Source organism: Psittacula echo, assembly GCF_963264785.1.
Source record: "Psittacula echo genome assembly, chromosome: 4".
Classification (NCBI taxonomy): Eukaryota; Metazoa; Chordata; class Aves; order Psittaciformes; family Psittacidae; genus Psittacula; species Psittacula echo.
In genome coordinates this window covers 43223489-43247048 of record NC_137738.1, presented here as the reverse complement: position 1 = coordinate 43247048, position 23560 = coordinate 43223489, and the positions used below count along the sequence as shown (strand labels likewise).

The 23560-nt window shown below is 40.4% G+C and overlaps 1 protein-coding gene across 2 annotated transcripts in view; it reads right to left on the bottom strand.

Moving 5' to 3' along the window:
• Positions 1-23560, bottom strand: part of ARID1B (AT-rich interaction domain 1B) — a gene marked incomplete at its 5' end in the record, with an annotated part of 335015 nt that overhangs the window by 59782 nt on the left and 251673 nt on the right. For both annotated transcript variants that reach the window (XM_080616793.1, XM_080616794.1), the window contains 2 exons: positions 4601-4928; positions 11150-11329. In XM_080616793.1, the coding sequence (XP_080472919.1) occupies positions 4601-4928; positions 11150-11329 (508 nt within the window). The remainder of the gene's footprint in view (positions 1-4600; positions 4929-11149; positions 11330-23560) is intronic.

Sequence of the window (23560 nt, the reverse complement as noted above, 5' to 3'; positions counted from 1 at the left end):
TGACACTCACTGAGAGCACGACATACGCTGAAAATGATGACGATGAGCATCTAGCTCTAAAAGCATCTGTTGACTTCAGGTGTCAACCTAATAATCAGTTTTCAAAAGTGTATACTGGACACTTGCTGTAGGAAACAAAAGCTCACAGACACTGAAACATAGCCCTGAAAAATACAAGTTGGGCAGGTATGAACTGAGGAACTCAAAACTGGCTGGTACTAGAAGATACTGGCTAAACCTGCTGCCTTTCACATCAATGAGGAATATGCTACCTCATTTGCTTAAATTGTTTGCTTTTACTGCAGGCTTACCGTGTTGCAGGTCTGTACACACATACTTACCTATCATTTGCATTGTAAGAACTACAGTGTGACAAAAGACTTGTTCTTTTTTGGAGCCACCTGGTCCTCAGAGGCCTCCACTGGGTTCTAACCTTCAGGAGCAGAACCTAGCAGTGGCTATCTTAGGTCTTAAACATACAGTCCTTACCAGTCAATGGGTGTGCTGAGACCAAGACAGATATAAAAAGGAAAACACAGTTTTGCAGTTCCTTCACACTGCCCTCCTGAAAATAAGCAGAATTACTATACAAGGTATTAGAGTTATTTAGCATTGCCTGCTGTAAATTGTTACCCAGGATCCACTTAAGCATCTTGGATAGCTTGAAACCACAGATAGTGCTGGTTTAATGAAGAGGTCTTAAAAACACCTTTCTTTTCTTTAGTGTGACATGCTACATATCATCTGGGAAACACTGGCCTGTGTGCAAAAGGCAGACTAGAACATCTTAAAATTTTACATTACAGCAAAGATATGTAGCTGTAGAAATTAATCTAAGCTTAACACAGAGCAGGCTTCAAGGTGAGCTAATTCTAATGGTGTAAACCTAGTATCTTCTACAGCCACACTTTGATTTATATGATTTTATCTTCTCTAATTAAAAGGATGGTGGTCTGCACTCAGGATGATACCTAGGTATAACTGGCTGACACTCAGATCCTCATCATCCAGCTCTGGTTAACGAACATTGATTTTCTGCCCCAGTGGAAGTGATTTTATTCTAATGTATGCCATTTAAATTCATTTTACACAGCTGCTTAGTGTGGCTTGGCAAGGCAGAGGCAAACCAACTTTCAATGTCTAAATGAGACTCCAGAGCTGGTAAAGGATAGATCCTGTGGATTAACAGCTGAAGATAAATTTCTGTCCCTTACTGACACTTGGTTACTGATTCAACAAATTGACCTTGAAGGGGGTCACAACCAACTTGTACAGAAATACTGCTGTGTAATCATGACTCTGACACAACCATATCATTTTCTTTGTAGGTCTACAGAGAAGTGTGTTTTATAGTAATAAATATCCAACAGATTTTGAACCCCACAGCAGAATCTTAGAAACTCAAGACATTCAAGGAAGAAGGCTGGACACTATTCACGCACTTTGGCATTGAAAGAGTGGATGTCTTTCCAGTCAGATGAAATAGTATGGTGCAAGTGTTCTCCCATTTCAATAATTTCTGCTTTTTGAACAGGAGAACCAGTAGACTTGCATCCTATTTTTTTTTGTTTGTACTTTTTCATATGCACATATATAAATGAAGTTAATAAGGAAAAAAATCCAAACAAAAGCAGCTAGAGAAAACTAGTAATTAAAACTAGTTAATAAGCATGAAGGCAGCAGTAATTTGGGTATTACTGTTTTCCTATGCAGGTAACAACTGAAATAACATGATGGCAGGGAAATCCATGAAACTTGAATCTCAAGTGAAGCTGGACTTGGTTGTCAGGGAGAAACAGGCTGGGAGCCACAGTAGATACATTCTCCCAGTGTTTTATGATATGGTTACAGAAATCACAGTGTAAAGGACTGGTGAGAAAAGAGTAGCTGCATTTCAGGTGAATGTTTTGCACCAGATACTTGGTGCTCCTAAAAATTATACTAGCAACTAACTAACATTTTTCAAACACGTGCATGCTCAATTACAGTGGAACAGAACTTTCCTGAAGATGCCATTAAGAAACCCTGCCATCATTCCCGCAGTATACCACCTCTCAGAATGGGAGCATACTTTGGGGGTTGCAGCTCACTGCCCAGGCAGCAATGACAATACCAGCACCACGTCAAGATAATGGGATTGTACAGCACCACTGTGAGACAAGAACACCAACAATGAGGAGAGAAAGACAATTCCTGTAAAAGGGGAGGAGGGATGATTCCTTCTCAGTGACAAAGTTCTTCATTACCCACTCAGGCAGGAAATGGAGCCGATCCAAAAGCCATGCAGGTATGACAGTGAGTGAAGTGCAGATTTTCATTCTATTGTAACGGCGGCGTTAGTAAAAAGGAAGTAAAAACTTTCAATCTCCTCTATGATGAAAGTACTTGTGTATATTTCACGTGATTTTTATATTCCTTCAGCAGCCAGATGGCATGTTCATTAACAGAAAAACCCCAACAAGGTCTAGTTTACATTGCTACCTACCCATACCGGTCAGGCTGGTGCATCAAGGGAGCCTGAGTGCTGCCATAGTTGGGGTGCTGTGAAGAAAACACGGGGCATCTGCCAGCCCCAGACTGGCTGGGATAAGCAGGGGCCTAATGTATGGTGGCCTAAAGCAGAACAAAAGAACAGCCTCTTTGGATTTGCCCTGTATCACAAATATGAATCACTGTCAAGTACATTCCTTCCCTATGCAAGTATGGAGGACTTGCAGGAATAGGCAAAAGCCATTATGCTTTCACCCCTAAAGCTGACTTGAGATCAAAGAGGAAAACAGTGTGCTCGCAGCTCCCCAGCATCAGAGGGGTGTGACAGGTTTCTCTCAATTTGCAGTTTATAAACAGCCCTTTTGCCAGTATTTGCAATAGAGATTTGATGACTGCTCAGCCGTTTCGCGGGTGCTGGAGCACTGGAATGGACAGTATGCGATGGAAAGGCTCTGTAATGCTGCAGTGTTGCCTAGGCAAAACTAGAAACCAGAAGTGTTGTTACAAAACTGACTTGGGAGGAAGGTGTGAGATGGAAGTGGTAATCGTCTAACCTAGTTTTTGATCAAATGCCACACACTATGCTCAAGGTGTAAGTTGAATCAAAACTAAATACATTCCACTTAACACAGTGTCTTTTCTTGCTGTCAAGACCAACAAACATAAGCTTTTCCTTTTATTATGATTATAAAGAAAGTATTCCTGTAGCTGCAGTGATGGCCCATTGATTCCTTTGTGCCTGTCCCATCAGTTAATAGCCTAAACCAGACAGACAGTAGCAGAGTTTTGTAAATCCTACTAGACAGGCCTGTTTAAACAACCAACACAAGCAAGAGAATGCAGGTTCACAGGTATCTGCTGGAGTACGGTCTATTTTAAGGAAGGATGGTTCTATTTTACTGAACAAGAACACACAGTACACTAGATTTACTGTTACTGTTTTAGAAGTTTGCTACTGCTTATCACGAGAAGCCACCTGCCTTCCAACCTCACAGAACAAAACAGCGACAAGGACACATTAGCTTCCTATTTCCAGTTTTACATTGTGTCTTGGAATGCAACTGTAGTGTCTGCAAACACTGGTCTTGAATGATAAATACCTGTATGCATATATGTGCATCTGTGTATGCATATGCATCAATAAATGCAAGATGCTTAATATATACACACAAACATGCTCACCAGAACAGTGCAAGCAGCTTTGTGTAATTTTCAAATGTAATGGAACTTCTTGTAACAGATAAAGATAATAAACACATCAGCAGTTATTTAAGTCCAGATAAATGTGGAAATTACTTCATCAGAAAAAAATTCCCAGAAAATGTGATTTCATTTATTCAGGCATCTTAAGAGTAACCATGGACAGAAAAGTGTCTTTGCCAAAAACCCATACACAAATGGCAACATGCCATTATGGTGCCCAAAGGGGAGACAAGATGACAGATGATGGCTCCAACCTCTACAATCCTGTGTATAAGTTCTCTCTTATGGATGCATAAGTGACAGTTATCAACTCCAGGTAACTAGAGATTGCTTTTAGGCCTCCTTTTGCCTTTCCCCTACAGCTGCTCCCCTCAGTCTGTCCTCCTCTTCCCCTCTGCATGCCATCCCATAGAAGAGAACTGCCATTAGCACTGCTGCTCACAATGTGAGCAGTAAATGCAAGATTTGATGGGCGGCTTCATCAGCTTCCCTACTCTCTGTCATAGGCAAGTAGCCAAGGATACGTCTGCCCTCTCCCTACTGGAGACAGAAAATATATATCCAGCTAATCAATTTTAAGTTGCAGAGGGGTTGTTTTCAACTCCTAATTCACTGCAAACCTGTGCCTTTTCCTAAAGCCTACAATGCCAAGAACCAAACTGGATGCGGTCACCATCTCCACTGTCAGAGCTGCTTTCTGAGAGGATAATTCAAACACATGATAGCATGTTTTCCCCTTACACTGAAGAGAAAAGTATTCTTCCCACACCTCATCTTCTCCCAGAGATAAGGCCACTGATATAACATGTATAAATGCATATGCTGACACCTCTACAGCACTGTTACTTCAGAAATGACAAGAAAAAACATTCCTACTCATTGAAACTCCTTTCACCTGAACGCATACCTGCTCTGAGCAGAGTTTGCAGCAGCTTGCATCACTGCAGCAGCCGCCTCCTGTGCCTTACGGTTCACAGTTGGCATGGGTGGGCCCATCCCAGGCCCCCCCTGCTGAGACATGCCAGGAGAATTGGGGGTCATGCTGCTCATGTTTCCAGGAAATGGTCTGCTTTGCATCCCAGCTGATGGCATCCGTCCCAGGGGCATGGTACCACAAGGCTGGCTTGGCCCCTGTCCATGCATCTGACTGTTGGCATTTATACCCATGCCAGGTCCTGGGCCACTGTAACTTGTGTTGGGCACGCCGCTGTACGTTGGTGGTCTGGAGTAGTTTCCTGAACAAAATGACAAAAAACACAGAGAAAAACATCATACTTTTGAGCAAATGTATCTATTGAGGAAGCAAGCAGCCACAGAACTTACACATGTGAACTAAAGTGAACCCTGCTGGCCTCAAAGTCAGAACAACTTTTACACCATGATGACAGACAGTGGAACAAGCTGCCCAAAGAGCTTGTGCAGACTCTCTCCTTAGAGATTTTCGAGTTGGATAATTCCATGAGTAACCTGCTCTGATCTTCTATCTGACCCTGATTCGAATACAAGGTCAGCCAAGAACAATTCCTGAGCACCCTAACAACCTCAGTGACCCTATGAACCTGATTTTCATGTACCCTTGAACATTTTCTGCCTATTCTATGTCATGGGATGAGAGGAAAGATAGAAAAGCACAGCCTCCAGAGGGTTAACAACATAGCAGAGAGTACAAAACCGCCTTATGCAGTAAAGAGATACATGGCATGTAAGAAACCCATTACATAAGCTCAAGGGAGCATCTTGTTTTTGTAATTTCATGTTCTCATTCTTCATCTTCCTGCAATTTCAGCAACAGGCTATTCTCACTGGCTTCTTGCTCCTAACCACTCTGCCCATTTGTGTCAGAGGTGCTTTGGCATGGACCAGTGAGGATGGGTGCCAGGCCCCGAGAAACATTTTTGCTCCTTCCTGCCCTACCCTCCTTCCTGGTAAGTTCAAGGTTTGGCTACGCTAGCAGAAGGGGTGGTAGTTTACAGCACACCTCCTCTGGGAAAACTAGTATTCCTGGAGGAATCAGCAATATTACGAAGATGCTAATATGAATAGCTGCCTTATGAAGGATGGCATGAAAATGCAGCTGACCCCAATCTACGTTGTCACTGGAGCAAACTGCTCCACTTGCTGCAGCTTAACTCATTTGAGTGCTGATTTCCCTATCAGTTGAAAGGTCAAGAAGTGAGTGTACACTATTCAGTGTTAGAAACAAACCCAAGCAGCATGAGAAAGAGGAAGGAAAAAAACCCAGTAAAGATATGATAGAAAGTATTTTAGGAAACGGATCACATTACACTACTTCAGTCATCAGTTTTGACTTGTCTTTATTTCCATCTCATGCAGATTAGTGGAAACACAACCCGTTCCCTCCCTGTGGGATGCCACAGAGCAGAGTTTCCTGACTACTCTCAGATATTCCCACGGTCATTCAAAGGCAGCAGCCCTTGGACTCTTCCTCTGAACATGGAGATCAGCCACGTCTCTCCTCAGGCCTCAGCTACCAGGCAGTGGAGTCGGTGGCACGCAACTCCTGTTTGTAATTAAAATAAATATATTCATCCACCATTTGAATGCACATATAATTAATTCATATCGTCCTGCTGCTGTGCTTTGGCTAACCCTCCTCTCCTCCCTACCCAGTAACCGACTCACTCTGCTGCAAGTTCTCAGCAAGAACACGTGAGACTTATGCTTTGCAAGGAAATGAAGCAACAATTCTCTTCTGTGTCAGAAACCAAGTTTCTGCCTGAGGATCTTCACAGAAATATCCCCAATATGTGGTTCGACAGAGATGAAAGGCTCCAGATTCAGCTTTATGCTGACTTTAGACTGCCCTGTCAATTCTTCTCCTCTAGGCTTGGCCTTTGGCAGCTGCCTATTTTCTGTTCAGTGAGCCATTGCCCCTAGCCAGAGTTTTGGTTGCTGAGACTACACTTCTGATTCAGTGTATGTGACCACAAACTGAAGGGTTGACTAGTTCCATACTGCGCTGCTTAGTGTTAAAGGTGTAACACACAACTCGGGTGTTGCTCTGGTTTTCCAGTTGCTTTGTGCAAGAAAAATGTAATGTAGCAAGATAGTGTATATATGCACTCAAAGATTACAACACAGCCAGTTAATACATTTTATGTACATGCTATTAGCAACACTGATTCCCAAAGTGAAGTGAATTCCTTCCCTAGACTAGCAGACGATATCCATAACCACTGGGAGCTACTGTCAGTCTGATTTACATAAAGCCAATTTGTTTTGTCATTTAGGATCTATAAAGTACGATTCAGCAGCATGCTTGGAGGAGCAAACACCAATGCTAAATACTATTGCTGTTTCGATGCTATTCTGAATTGGGACAAAGAATCTCTTCTTTCATGCTTTGGCTTTTCCAGTGTCAGCACAACACTGAAAAAACAGTGGAATCTTCTCCATAAAAATATGTGGCTCAGTTAAAATAGCTCCTAATCATTCATCTCCAGGGATACACATCCAAGAGCACAGGGAAGTGGTATCTTTTCAGTAAGGAAAACAAGTTTCAATGTTTTATCCATGCTTCTTTTCTCCCTAAGCATTTCCTCAACACTTCAAGTACTAGCTATTCTTATACCTTTCCCAGATCCCTCCCAAAAAACCCCCCAAAAAAACCCCCCCACAAAACCCAAAAAAAAGGGCAAAATAAAAGCCAAGCAAAATACAAGAGGAATTGCCAGGAATGAGGAGTGCAATCTTATTTCCATGTTTCTCTAATAGATTAGTAATTTGTTGGCAGTGGCTTTGACAGAAAGCAGATGGATGCAGCATTAAACACAATGAATGCAGCAGATGCTAGGCCAGCCCACATCAGCTGGACGTGTCAGGCAGCCAAGTCCAAAAGCCCACACTTTTCAAGTGGGTACAAGCCTGGCAACAGTGGCTGTACAATACTACTGAACAACTCCTCCCCTCCATATCCGAGGGATTTTTGATTCCAACTCCTCCTTGGCAGAGCAGAACTGTACCCAGAGAGACATCTCAAATGCATGAGAAAAAAACAAAGCAGCAACTGGAACTGTGAAGAAAGGAAAAAAAAAAGGGTAATGAAGATAAAATATAAAAAAGCCTAATAACAACCTGCCAAAGACAGATGTTCATACTTCCTGGTGAAACTCTGGTCCACTTTGTCCAGGTCTGCTGAACAAAGTGCTCTGATATGTTGCCATTTCTAGGCAAGCTGAAAAGAAGGAAACCTGAGACCCACCTGTTAATTTTGCTCTCTACGGGAATGGGTCAAATTCACAGTATTAAAAATAGCATCTTAAAGTCATTTAAGAATTTTTTACACGTGCACTTAACCATCAAGTTTTTCTCATACAGAACATTTAAATGTATTGTTCTGAATTCCACCAAAACTATTTCACCTAGGAGACTTTGGCAGATACAGTTGGTATTTAAGCCTTAACTCCACAAGCTGTTGCATGTGTGGGCTGAGATATTTAGGGCATCTCATCCTTAAGATGCCCCCACTTTGACTAAAATCTAGGATTAAAATCAGTGGGACCTAAGTAGCAAAGTGCTTTTGTGAAATGAGTCCAGCATTGAAAGTTACAAAGCACAAACCATGCTACCTCACCACAAACAAAAGGAGGGTTAACTTAGTGTGAAATTCTGAGCTTGTGGCTTCTCTGTTATACCCAAACAGAGCAGTTTTTCTGCTGAATCAAGTAGGAAAAGTTAGGGAGATGGGATGCATTTCTGACATGTTTTACTGATCCACAGGAAGTTTTTCTCTTCCCTAGTCTTAAAAGACCAAACTGACTATAGCATCTGACTGCTCTCCAGAGTGCATTTAAAGGACATTTTGCTGTGGCAGCAGTTTGATGCCCGGGTCACAGACCAGAGCTTCATTAGCCCCCAAGCTAGGTGTTGTTCAAATACAAACCAAAGAGAGTGTTTCTTTCAGTAACAACTTCCATTCTCTCTCTGTCTTTTTTTATCTGGGTACAGGCAAATACTTGGATTTAATACAAAATTAAAACTAATGTTCTGTAACTGCATGCTGTATCATAGACACAGAAGTGTGGAGCCAAAGCCATATTTTATTTTTGTAGGGAATGGTTTCAAAGGATCAGACTAGGTCCCCAGTACAGAACTGCTTCCTGAGAAAATATATTCTATTCTTACTATAGATCAAAGTGTCATGTAAACACATGAAAACCAAATAAATCAACCATACGCATGAAATGGATTATTCTGCTCTAGTGAATGGGAGGCTAATTCCTCCAACCCAAACTTACTGCTGTAGTCTCTATTATGGTGTACAATTCCACTGCAGAGAAAGGACACTAGCCTTGAGAAACAGTTTTCATGACAGCACATAGTGAAATCTAGCATTCAAACTGAAAGCTCAGTGTCACAGAATACTCTGACACGTACATAAAAATACAAGTAGTCCTGTCAAACTCAGCCTGTGCTTAACAATATTCTGGAGGAAGGCCCATGTGAACAAAACATGGAAAACAAAATCCTTGACAATTATTTAATTTAATAATTTAAGAACTTGGTTGCAACCCAGGTAATTTTTAATATATTTGTTATTCTGGTAATAAAAGGTAAATAGTGTAACATTATTACATTCCAGGTAAATACATGACTTCGAAATATCACTATCTTCATCCCCAGATTTTATTACTGGTCACATTAGCCTGGTGAAAACGTAGTATCCTTCTGCTCTAATTGCTACCTGTAGAGTTGAAAGTCTGCAAGGCCCTAATTTTATGATGACCAGTGCACAGGATCACCAGTATTCTCCAAGAGCTGGCAGAAGAACACACCTTTCATCCATCACACTATTCACCAGACCCTTCTGAAACGATCTGTTAATGACAATGATGCTCATTTTCTTCTTGCCCCTCAAGTTCACTTTTTAATAGATGTTTCTTCCTGACCGTGACCCATAAAATCATTACATAGGCACTTTCATCTGCAGAGGGAGGAAAAGAACTGCTGAACTCAAGCAAAAACGAAAGTAGTATTCAGCGTGTTACTTAAATGCATTGATTTAGTACAAACCCCTTTCCATTCAATCAGTGTGGATGGCTAATGTTTTACTACACTTGACACCCACTATTCCCATGGTTCAGAATCTCAGCAGCAGTGGTAGAGCTGGAAGTCAGGATAGCACACCATAAATCCACTGGATTTTTACCAGTTAAGCTAGCTGCTCGCTGTGCAGATAAAAATAAGCACTTGGACAGCATTTTATGGCCACAAAATGCCTTCCAAATAAAACGAAAGCACCAGTCAACTAGAGTTAGGCAATTAATCTTCACACATGGCTGTAAGGCATTACTAGCCCCACTTTACAGTCAAGGAAGGCAAAGCAGAGAAATGAATCTACTTGCCTATGTTGAAAGATGATATAAAAGGCAGAGCCAAAATTAGAAACTGGGAAATCTTGGCTTGTAGCCCTGTGCTCACAACACTACAACAAACGCTACTCAGAGATGAAACAGAAAGGAACATCGTGCAGGGCAGTAAAGGTCCCTGCAAACAAACATCAGAACTAGTTCTTACAAACTCTGGAGACTAAAGTTATCATCCTTACTAGCATGTGCAAGCCATAAAGCCCTTACAGAATCTCCAGCTTCTGTCTCCAATCCTTTTTTGAGAATTTTAAGTAAGAAAGCAACAGTAGTTAGCATTTAGCTACTATTTTTTTTTACTTGCAAAGAAAAGCTTACTCATGTACCTCTAAAGAAAATATTGTCCCTTATATACTCTATGGCTTGACCTCAACTTCATTAAACCCCTAAACAGATGCATATTTGATAAAGGTTATCCATTGAAGGCAGAACAGTAGACAAGTTTAAGGTTGTCCAGGGGCAGAAACCGTGTATTCTATTTTTGGTTTAATCCTCCAACAATTCCATCAAACAAGCAAAATAAAAGGAACTGTCTCTCTCAGCCTGTAGGGTTAGTTAAGATTCACAAACTGTATGCATTAGAGCTCAATATTATATTTCCACAGTACGCACTGTATCATTATGCTTGTTAGAAGTCTTCAACCCTCACAGTCACCACACAATTTCATATTGGCCTTCACTGGATTTCATCTAAGAAAAGAAGTCCTATTTTGGGATCAGTGATGTGACCCTTATTCCATGCTTGGTCAAATGTGGCCTCATTGCAGAGATGACATGCTCGGTCTCTTAAACAAATGGCCCTTGCAATACAACAGATTCATCATTTCTTTGCCCAATTTAAAGTCACTATTTTTATACAGAGAAAGAGGCTAATAACAGAAGCAGCTTCTTCCACAAGGTGCAGCTCCACCTCTGGATGACAGTTTTGTTTTAGGGAGACTGTTGTGTTTGCTTATTTTCTTATTTTGTCTTTAAGAAATCACATACCTACCTACAAATACGATACATATATATACTTTTATATATATGTACATATAAACTACCACGTGCATTACCAGCAAGCCTTTTACCTTGTGGTCCATACTGGCTCATCTGAGGCCCATAAGTACCACTTGAATTACTCTGCTGAAAGCTACTGATTCCAGGATGCACTTGGCCTCCAGGTGATGGGTGTGGTGACATAGAAGGTCCAGTTTGCTGAGGTCCATATTGTGACATCTGGGGGTTTCTCTGAATGCCTGCCATAAAACCTGAAGGGAAAAAAGTGCCAAAGCAAAAATTAATATTCAGGTAAATGTTCTTTATTTAAATAATCTTTGACACTAAAAAAAACCCCAACCCTCTTTAGGTATTTTCAGACTAAAAATGTCCAGAAAACTGCTGTTGTTCATATGAACAGAAATAAATGCACCTCCAAGTCAGCAAAGCTGTCTCAACAACCCAACCTGTATACAAAGTTCAGAAACTTTTACTTGTAACTTTTGCTTAGTTACAAATTGCTGCTAGTTTTAAAATCAAACACATCTTTAGGAAAAAAAAAAACAAACAAAAAAACCAACAATGATTTACATTACCTAGTAAGCAGTACAGAATTTGCCTGATGACTTATGGTGGGAGTATCCTACCTTCCAAAATTATATGTTACTAATCAAATGCATTAACTCCAGTGTGTAGAAATCCACTGTAAATACTCCTATTGCTTACAAACCCTTCAGAGCTGCAATTTCGCTTTACGTGAAGACTAGTTGCACCAGCCAGAAAAAAACAGTAGTTTTGGTACATAATTGCGCTCTAGGTCCTTCTTCTGGTCTGTTGCCAGCACACCTGTATTGCATTCTCTCTTTTTCTCGTTTTGTAAATATATTGATGAATCCAAATTTAATTTAAGGTTCAAAACCTGCAGCAAAAGACCTAGTGAGATGCTATATAATCTGGAAGATCACAGAAAGGAAGAGTACTAAGCCTATTAAATGAGAGATGCATTTTGTGGCAGGGTTTTATAAGTTTTCACGAACTGGGAAAAATCCTTCAATGCTGCCCATGAAATTAATGTCTACGCAGGGATGCTGGTTTTGTCACGTTTTACCTTGAAAGATTTTAGTGCTGCTTTCAGTGTTGAAGAGGATGTGCTGAGGGGACAGCAAGGATTTTTTATTTTTCCTTGTTTCTGGAGGAAACAAGCTTTCTCTTCTGTTCTGCTTGCATGTTAGATTTCATCTTCACATTTCTGTGAGGCCAAAAGTGAGCGTATTGAAGGCTAGTGTTGACTGTGCTGCCAGCGGCTGACCCCTGCCCAGCTGAGGCAGGAGACACGGTGTGCTGGTGCCAAGGGGCGAATATGCATGAGCAAGGCTGCACTTTGATCCATCCTGCAACTAGATCAGGCACCTGTGCTTGGAGGCTGCAGAGAGCTGAAGCATTATTTATGAAAGGTGCCTGTTTCCACTCCCTTCCATTAATTTTAGTGGTGTGCGTGTGGGAAGGTGTGAAGTTGGAAGGCAAAAGACACCTGGCCTGGCAGCCTTAGTTACACTTTCTTTAGATGAGGGAGGGAACAGAGGAAAGGTAACAGCAAAACGCCTGACAGTGAGTGGAGAACTGGAAGCTGCTGAAGGGAATTAAAAACAGCAAAAAGGGGAGAGAGAGGCAAAGACAAGTTGTGAAGACAGACACAAATGGGTGACAGGAGGAGGAGAGGTGGCTGAAGAATGACTCTCCCAAAGGGCCAGGCTGTCCTCCTATAGGTCAGCATCACACATCACACAGATCTGGTTAATGGAGAGTGGTAATTTTTTCTGAGCCACACAAAGATACGTGATCACATTCACAACTGAAAACACTGAGGTGCTATAGCTCCCACAACCAGGCAGCTGCCCTCAGGGGTCTCTCTGTGGGAACCAGAGCCCCAACCAGCACGCCCTGAACTCAAAAGAGTAAATTTCTCGTCCTAGCGCTGCTGTCACTGACACAGTAGGTGACACTGGGTGAATGACCTCCCAACCTTTCTGTGGGTCAGCCTCCCTGTTTTTTCACTGGTGACAAACAGGTTCCATGATGTAGAAATGAAAGGTGGTGTGTACTTCACCAGAGATCAGGCTTTAAGTCCAAACACCTGTAAGGAGCTTTTGAGCCCTCCACAAGCCCTTGCTATACAGCATATTTACCCATCCACTAACCCCTGTCAGAGAGACAAGCAGCTCAATGCCGCAGGTTGTAAGGAGAAAAACCAGGAGCTGAGATGATCTTGCACCCCCTTGTGCCCAGTTCTTTCGTGCCATCATCAGCTCAACCATAACATGCTAAAACTACCAACCGCAATGTTCGACAGTATATATAGACAGTTTTCCTGTTCTTTGTGCAAGCCCCAAGACAAGGGATTTGGTCACACCTGAACTGCAAAGTCAGAGCCTGGCACTGGCTCTGGAGGAAGCTGGGCCACACACATTGGCATGCACCATGGCAAAGAGCTGAGGGTGAAATGGTGGCTTGGAAACTGGCCTGTCCTGATTGCAAAACTCCACACTTGCACAAAGGAAGCTTGTATGACTTTCTTCACTTAGCTTTATTTTGAAACAGACCCCTCGATTTCTAAAATGGTTCCATTATGCACACAAACCTTATTGCAAAGCTGGTGTCTTTTGCCGATAGTGCTGTAACTAATTTAGGAGCCTAATACAATTGTGCATCTGTATAAAATAAATGTTCGCATCCCTGACACACGCACACCATATGTGTCACACTCGTGGGATCCATTTAAATGAAAAATTCTGTACTGGTCACACCAAGTTTTTTATTATAAAGATAGTATCTAGTACAGAAGTGAGGGTTTTCTGTTCACCGTGGGCCTTATAACCTATGCAAGAAAACTTTCCAAACACTGTGATAGTGCTAAAGGTTATTCAGCCCAGTTATTACCACAGGCAGTACTTTTCTTAACACCACAAGAATGGACAACGCATTGAAAAGCTATCGTTTGTACAGTGATTTCTAGTAGTGATGAAGAGAGACTGCTGGTTGTTGAATGTAATGGAGAACATGGACTAACATCTAACGAAGAACAAGGAGAACACCAGTTTTACCCAGCTCTGCTGCTGTCAGAAGGGCTCCCGAAGGGACTGGAGTAACAGGTGAAATAAACGTTTCCGCTCAAATGACCTCTTCTTCAGGAAACTTCTAATCCTTTCTAATGCTGTGGAATGGACTGTGTGGCTATGTGCACAGTCATAAATAAAACACGCCAGGACCATTCCTGGGCTTGGAGAGAAAGGTAGCACATTCATGTCCATCCAGCTAGACCTTCCCACTCAATCCTGGTAGTCCTATCTGCATGACTTCTGTGCACAGTCCCTTGTGCTGCCTTACCCATGTGAGCTATAGCTCAGGGAGTGCTCAAAGGCATCAGCCAAACCTATGTTGTGGGGACACCAGTAATTCACCAGCAGAGGTAACTTGTGATACTACTCAAACTCACATTCTGGTCTTAGTTTGGGGAGATGTTGATTAACACAGCAAGAAAGGAACAGACTCCTTAACAGCTTTTGACTTGAGGCGTAAGTTTCATCATCCCAGAAGGTGTGAGACAGCTCTCAGAGAGCAGTCATTTCAGCTACAGATGCTACGTGGAGGAGAAGGTAAGATCAGGACCCTACTGTGATCTTGATTCTGTTACAACAGAGGAGTCTATCCCCCTCCTAGCTCTGAGAGAGCCCAGTGCATGTTCAGAGATCAGTGCATGAGTTTGAAGTGTTTCAAATATTTGCAGAACGCTCAGATGTCTTAGAAAAAGGGTTCCTGGTCAAGACGTTAACATTCTTGCATCATAAACAGAAAACAACATCAATTCTAGAAATCATATTAGAAATGAAAGAGAGCAGCTGGCATACATTCATTTTTCCTTATTTACACGTATTTTCCCTAGCGTTCAACTTCATTTATAACTGATACAAAACCAAATAAATTTTCTTTCCAGAAAATTAGATCTAAGATAAAGTTTGCTTTTGTAAAGAAGGGAAGTAGTATTACATTAGGGCTGCCCTGCAGTAAAAGCAATGGAGTGATTCAACAGAGTGCATCTGACACGTCAACCTCTGTGACAAGGTGGTGGTTTTGTCTTTTAAATAAACTGCTAAGAGCACGCTGTGAGTTAAAACATTAAAAATTGCAATAACAACATGCTCATCAGTGAACAAATCTACTCCTTTGCTTTAGCATTAGTGATAAAAGAGGTACAGATGATGCTTTACTTTCCATCACAACAAGGGATTACTTACTGAAAAAACACTTGAGTGGATTTTGGCAAACTAAGCTATTTCAGGAGCAGCTGAATAAAGTGAGTCTGCCAGAAATACTCTCTTCCTTTCTACTTACTTTTTATGCTACATTTATGTTCCTAAAGAATGGTTGTTTTTATTACAACCCAATTTAACGTTGTAGCACCATCTTTGAATTTTTTTAGTTCTAAATGAAACGGTAGCATATTATTAACAATTCGCACATCGTAACTAAAATAAAAATCCATACAAGGTTTAAAACTGGTCAGGCAGCAGCATATTATTCTTCTTCCTTTTCAGCAAAATATAGAGAAAAAAAAATAAAATGGGTAATGCTTATGATAGAAGTTTCTGCTCCTTTGATAAAGGAAAAGACAAATACGAAGCTTCTGTTGTCTGGCACGGTACTAACATCTGGTAATGTACATCATATAGGTAATACCATTTATGATGCCTTTGTAAAAACATTTAAAATCATCTTTTTCCCCTTATGCATATGTGCATATGCACACAAACCAGACTAACAACAGTAAATTACTAAAGCTTCATGAAATTATGCACTAAGGTTGTCTTAATTACATTTGCACACTGCCCAATACAAAATCAATTGTTTCTTGAATGCTGTATCTCCTTGGCACTAACTATGAAAGACACCCACTGAATGTGCTGGGTGTTGCTGTAAAATCTCAGATGGATTCTTCTGCTATTTTAAAGTCTTAGCTTGAATGAAAAAAAAAAACCCAACCCAAAACCCTTCCAGGAAATCAAGAACTCAAACACAAAGGAAATTACTGCAAAGTAACAAGTTATTGCACATCAGCTGACGGACAGCAACTGCCTACTGGCACCCTCTTAACCCATGGTCAGTGAGAGGTCTTTTGATTTAGCCAGGAGTACTGCATTGATTTTCATGAATGAATTAAACCTGAAAACACATGGAACACTTACTCATTTTAAGCTCAGGAAAACTTTGGAGTTTACAGTGATAGGAGATCATTATTAAATTACACATTTGATAAATAAAAAATGAGGAATGATAAAACTTGCAAAGGTACTTTGTAAAAAAGAACTTACATAAGAAAAAATACATCAGGCTATCGCTCTTTCTAGAGAGGCATACTTACTGACAGAGCTTGGGACCAAAACAACTGAGGAACTCTTCTGAGTATATTCTGAGTATATAAGGAAGTTCTTCTTGTTCAAGGGCAGAGGCTAAAGAAGGGGCTAGATGGGTTTATTACTCCGAAAATCATGGAATAAAAAGAGCAGAAAAAGATTGGATGCATTCACTAATCATCAAATAATTAAAGAATGTAAAATTCTCTACTTACAATTCAGTTAAAAAGATAAATATGTGAGAAAAGGTATTTTCCACTACCTACAAAGGAAAAACGTGTGTGTGGAGAATCATACAAATTTCCACTGTTTGGTACGTTAGCAAGGCACTGGGTCAGTACTCTTGGGAAAAAAGAGCAAATGTTTGCACACCCATGACAGCTTTCGGCAGACTTTCCTTCTGCAGACAGCCATTTGGGTTGTATTCACTATCTCAGGATTTTCACCAGAGAATACAACAGAATTGAGATAGATCTAAAGTGGTGACTCCACGGAGCTGGTCTAAGGGTAAACAACACTGAGACAAGAAGTGACAGCTAAACATACAAAACCACCATTCTGTGCAGTGAATATAAAATATAAAATTTGGCAACCTGTTAGCATGGCAGGATGCTCAGGAAGATCACAGTTAGACTGAAATTCTCACTATCCCACCCATCTCAAATGTCAAGGACAGCTCAGGAAGTGTTTGGACTGGTGAACTATGTGTGGGTTTTTACCCAGCTGAACATGTCCACAGTCAGCACCTCAGCACAGTGCAAGGAAACATCCAACAGAATAAGATTCACACATTAATGAAGTGTTCTGGTCATCAAACTAGTTGGTTACTTTTGCATAAGCCTGAGATACCAGGACCCTGGTACCAGGGTACCAGGACCCTGAGATATCAGGACCACATTGTCTGCAGAAACTGCTCATAGTACTAGAACTAACATCTTCAAATGGTGTCATCAAACCTGGGAATGAGTAGCTTATGGAATGCAGGAGCTAAGAAAATACTGTTGTGCCATTACTTTGAGAGGCCAGCATTATGAGGCCATAAGCTACTTACAGTCACTGGCAGAGAATGGCATGGTACTCCTGTAAGGTACTACCCAAAAACCTACATTAAGAAGGACACAGTGAGAGATTTAGGTACTGGAAAAAATATAACCAGACAAAAATTTTATACAAGTCTAAACAAGTAACAGCAGTGAAGAAACTGGGGAAGGTTGGACTGAAGTACCAGAATACAACCCAAGTGAAACCATATGGGTGGTATATGAAAACTGGCCTCTAGAGCAAGCAGGCACAAGATTTCTTTACGTTCAAGATACCTCAGCTCCTACTCTCACTTTCCAGAAGACAGCTTTACTAAAACATGCCCATCTGGACTAGTGACAGCACATATGAAACTATGTTTGTCATATATGGAACATTCAACTTGGTAATATACTCTACAGGGTTGGTGAGCATGCGTAGACCAGCTTGCAGTGTCAACCTCATTTAGATGATACAAATACTAATTCTCAACATTCCTGTGCAATTAACAGGCAGGTAAAAGAAATAATAAATAAAACACCTTTATAAACAGATGGCAAACAAGATCTGATCCATATTTAGCACGGCTAAGCTACAGCACTGCACCAATAGAGTGTCTTCGGATGGCTCTGGCATGAACCTGTTGGATGACAAGGGCAGTACTTAGGTATCGAAAACACAACGATATTGCTAATGTACCTGGCACCAAGCGAACACTTCTGCTGACAAGCAACTTGGACAACTGAAGGACAGGAGCATAAACAAATGTAGCAAGACCACTCACACAGGAAAAATTAAGAGGCTTATTCTTTTGCCTCTAACAGGAGGGATAATAACCTTGATAATGTTTTTTATTCTTACAAAACCTAACAGAAAAATTTTAAAATCCTCATTTCTTTCTCCAATCACAATCTATTTTATTTAAAAAGCCCCAAAAAGTTTTTAGGAGAAAGTTCTCTATTGTTTCCCCATTAACCATGAAAAAATCTAACTTCTTATGTGGGCTCTTTTTTCAGCCCACATAAAACCCTGTCATCTTCTCCAACTCCATCAGGGTGCTACTAAAAACATCTGAAGTTCTCTGGGCCAGAGTACCCGTGACACAGTTTCCCTTTTGTACCTGGATGATTTATTTTCATGTCGGCATCTGCAGAACAGCCACCATATTTCTTCACACCCATTCAACAAAGGATGTTTCTTTGCTTATGTGTAACAGCAGTTACGGAAAACACCACCACAGCAAAACTGAGGCTTTCTGCAAAGATCACTACAGTATTTCGCCTTTCCACAAAAGGATCAATGTTCTGCTTTAAGAAAAAGTGCTGAAATTGTTTTATTTTTTCTTTAAAAGTATTTTTTTACTATGCTTTAATATATATCTTACAGTCTCCTCACTGTTTATTTGTCTGACTGCTTCTCTTCACAATGTGAATAGCTTTGGGGAAGATGGAAACAAATGACCTAGCTAAGGTTTTAACCCAGACCCCCTAGTGTTTTACCAGCTGTGCTATTAGGTTAACTGGCTGAATCTCCTCTGCTTCTCTCTCTGATATTACAAAACCCGGTCTATGTATAGCATGCAATAATGTTTAAATTCTTCCCACCCCTAAAACTCCCTCTGCTACTGCCTAGCCTTGAAATTCATATAATCTATCATTGATAAATTAGAATCTGGGGAAGGATCAGACAGATTACCCAGATGGTAGCTGGGGAAGAAATATCCAACCTTTCCTAATGTAAACCTTGCATAATGCTTTCTGATGTAAATTTTAAGTGCTACACTGAGGGCAAAGAAAGAAAGGCATTTGTGGAGGTGTACAGACAGAACAAAAAAACATTGCTCATCCACCATCTTATATACAATTCGTTACTGTAACATAACTTACAAAAGATGCTTTGACTATCGTGCTTGGAAAATCTGGGTAATGGTGACTTGCAAGCACAAAAGCTCCTCACCCTACCCTCCTGACTGCCCCCAAAGCAAATCCTCAATTTCAGTAGGTATCTTGAGCTGCTGGAATGAATCTGAACAGCAACATTAAACAACTGAGGAGTCCGTCTGCTTTATACAGTCAACATTTGTCTAAGTTTCCCTAATAACATGCATATTTAGGAAAATCACAGAGGAGAGCAAAGAAGGAACAGCATTTTTCAATGTGTAATGTGAAAGGCCTGCAGGCTTAATGGTCTAAATTTCAGGTTTGAAAAATTTACCCTCCCTGGAGACTCCTGTTCAAAGGTTCCATGGATCAACTCAGATCTTCCTTTTCATGAAGTAAATATATTGAATACCATGAGATATATACAGATTTTGTGGACAAGACTAAAATACACACAATGTGTCTTTCCTGTCTTGCACACATATAGAATAAATAACAATATTTTTTCAGTCGTATTTTACCGTCATTTATGATTTGACTGATTTTTTCCTTCCTGGATTTGCAGCTGTTCCCTGATGAGCGATTATTCTGCAGCCTTTTGGGATTCTCTGGGATAGAAGGAACTATCCAGTGTTATCTATTAATACATACATTATATAGGTTTCAGTTCACTGCCTTATATATTAACTACAAATGACATAAAGGGTATAATATTAGAAGTTCTGTATTTTTAGAGAAGCTTCTCACAAAGGCTAACTTAGGTGCTAAGGGAGCAGAGTATCCTGGAAATGATGGTGCTGCTGAACAGGCAGACTACTGATGGCTCCCAGTTTACAGACCATGATGGGAAGCTGTCCCAAGGGTGGGGATTGTATCCAGTAACTTTACATTGAGCCTGGTAACAACAACATCAACTGTCACTTTCAAGCTCTTTATCAGTGACTTCTTGTGGCTTTTCTTGCTCCCTGAGCCCAGAGGCAGGGAATCTGATGGCTGCCTAATGAAGTCAGTGGAAACTTTTCTATTGAGAAGTCTCTCTGCTGGCAACTATATAAACTCTCTCACAATAACTCAATTCTCCTCCCTGATTTCAAAACCAGAATCCCCAATTTAGTTTAAAAAATGAAATAAAGATTCATCCCCAAGTATAACAAGATTTAACATCAGGAAGAGGAAAGCAATGACCAGCTGCTAGTACACAAAATTTGCTTGGGTGACCTGACTCTGGGTTTGATTGTCCAGATATTATTATTTACTTCAAATCCTACTTCTGCAGTTTTGCTCTCTCCCAGCATGGCTTATCATATGTAAATCATACCCTTTCCTCCTTCTTGCAGATATTCAATACTGCTGCATATTTAGTGTAGGCCACAACTAATCAGATCAACCCAACACTGAGACTGGCTGATATATGATTGAAATCTAAATACAGTCTGAAACCAGCACCCTGAAATGGCAACTGACCGCTTTAAGAATTAACCTGGTTTGGCAGAGTAACATCATTACTAATACTTCTGGGCAATAAAAGCAGGTCTTCCTGTAATGCTTGAGACAGACACGAAACTATTCACTCCCACAGCTCAAAGTGAAAACCAGTAACCATTTATCCCCAACATTTTGACTGCTAGCCAAAGTAGACACACTGCAAACTTTTTTGCTGTGCATTGCTACATAATGTAGTACAATAAAAACAGGTAGAAAGATGGCGGTCTTGGGTGCCACTGCAGTTGAAATAGCAAAGAATAGTACAGGGCAAGGAAGCACTATAGCAAAGAAGAATGTAGAGTGTGTAAACATTTAAAAAACCTGTTTATCACACCAACACTACATTTCAGTGCACTTCCACTTCTACAAGCAAAACCAAAGTGGTAAAAAGCAATGATGGCCTGATCCTTTCTAGAGACTTGATAAATTTAGTGCTCACTAAACTGAGAAAGTAACTTTTTGAGTCACCAAAGAAGTTCAGTGCACAATTCTACTGCATGTCTCTGCTTTCACATACAGAGCAGCTCTGCATGTTCTTATGCATCATGTCCTATTTATCATGTCCTATTTTGTTATGTCTTTGTGACGAAAAAGATATGTTTTACTGAGCTAGTGTGACAGTTCCAACTAAAACCTGCTTTTCCTCCTGACATGATACACTTTTCTAGCTGTTGAAGGCCCAGTTCCTCTAACCCCAGTTTTCTGGGCATGACGATTTCCTCCTGGCCTGACACATTGTTCCTGTGCACCACCTGGAGCTCAGCTCCTCCGCGCGGACCCACTTGGAGAATGCTACGTGCAGAAGAGGCACTCAAACATACCTGTGGCTTTGCACTCAGTGCATGTCTCAGCCATCTTTCTTCAAGAGTCTGAACACTTCAGTCTACATCAAGTAAACTTATTACCAAGTCTGATTTAACCTTAAGTGGTGTCATCGTTAACATGGCAAGAAGAAGAATTTTAATGACAAGAATCGTTTTATTCTCTAGCTCCTCAGTGCTCTGAATAGATCCCAAACCCCCAAATGAGAGCAAAAAACGTATTCTCAGGGAAAAAAGACTTTTTAAGATCTAAAAGCAAACTACAGTATCTTTTTTGTTGCAATAAGAATTCTTTGATCTATTTTCTTCCTTCTGGTTTCTTATGAAGAAAATAGATTTCAGGGAAAAGAATCTCTGCCATCATATGTCAGTATTAAGACATAAATCTCATCCGGAATTGTAGGTGCAAAACACCCGATTGGTATTCTGTGTCTTCCATGCAAGCAAAAACATTTATATTTTGTTAGAATAAAATACATGACAGTGGGATTTATGTGATGACTGCGTGTAAATAAGCATGCCCAGAAAAGTTAAAGGGGAGAAAAATACCAATATGAAATCTAATGGGTAAATTAGGAAATTGCAGTTACAGGAATTCAGTTGCTACTCAGTGTTTATGGGGAAGCACAAAGAGAACATCAAAATGCCTGCTCACATCCCATCTGTTACTACCTCTTGCTGGATAACATCTTGGATGCCAAAAAAGCTATTTAAATTTATCACATTGCAGCAACTGATAAATATCACTTCTGTGAAGATATATTACTAAATAAGAACTAGATCTGAGGATAAACCTTACAAGCAGTTGCACCAAAAAGATCCAAATTTTGCTTAGTTTAATGTTTGTACTCCTACAAGCCTGCAGTTTCTAACTCCCTGTCTATGTTTTTAATAGAGCATACAAGTGTACAACAATCGTCAAAAGCTGGATCATGTCAACTATAAAAGAAATAAAGCTAGAACACAAAGAATAACATAAAAAAAGAAAACAGAAAAGGTACTCGGAGGAAGTGATGGAGAAGAGGAAGGCTACTATTCAACTATTTTGGAGGTGCTTACTCGGGGCACTTTCCACATAGATCTGACAGGCACAGAATGCTGCCATGAAAACTGCCTCCAGCAATGGAATAAATTTTCCAGCACATCATAGCAGCTGCAATGGCATCAATTCTGCTTGCAGCCCATGTCCTAACAGAAAAGTTCTCAGTGGTCCTATTTCAGCATATCTCAAGGACTAATTAAATCCTCATTACTATCTTCTAATTATTCCAGTGCTCTGAGATTTCACTGAGCAAGTCCCCAGTGGTGCATTAGATGAAAAGGGTTAAATAACCTGTGTTGATTTTGAGACTCCAGATCTATTTCAGACCTTTAGCATATCATCAGCATTATCATGAATATTTAACTACGTACCGCTGTGAAAATTGTAAGGGGAAAACAATTAAAGATTTTTAAAAAATTAATTCTGACCCATATACATTTGCACTAATAAATAAGGCTTCTTTAAGTATCCCCATTATGAGAGTGCTTGCTAGAGTAATAACCTAAAGTCATTAACTGTTTCCATTAAATTCAATGGTTTTCAGGAGCTCCCGATTCACTATTTTAATATAAGACTGAAACCTGCCATGTACATATCCAACTGCATAAGCATGAAAAGCACTACTTAGAAGTAGTTAAGTTTTCTACATTTTTTTTCAAAATTAGGTAAGGAACCATTCATCTCAGTGGGGGTAAAAATGCCTGTTTCAACATTATTGTGACACACATTCTCCTACTAGTACCTGCATAGGTGACTATCCAGATATGCAGACAGACATCTCTGTTAGGTTCCAAAAGAGTGGGAGTATAAGCTAATGGCCAGGATGGAAGGATTCTTTTTCATGCTG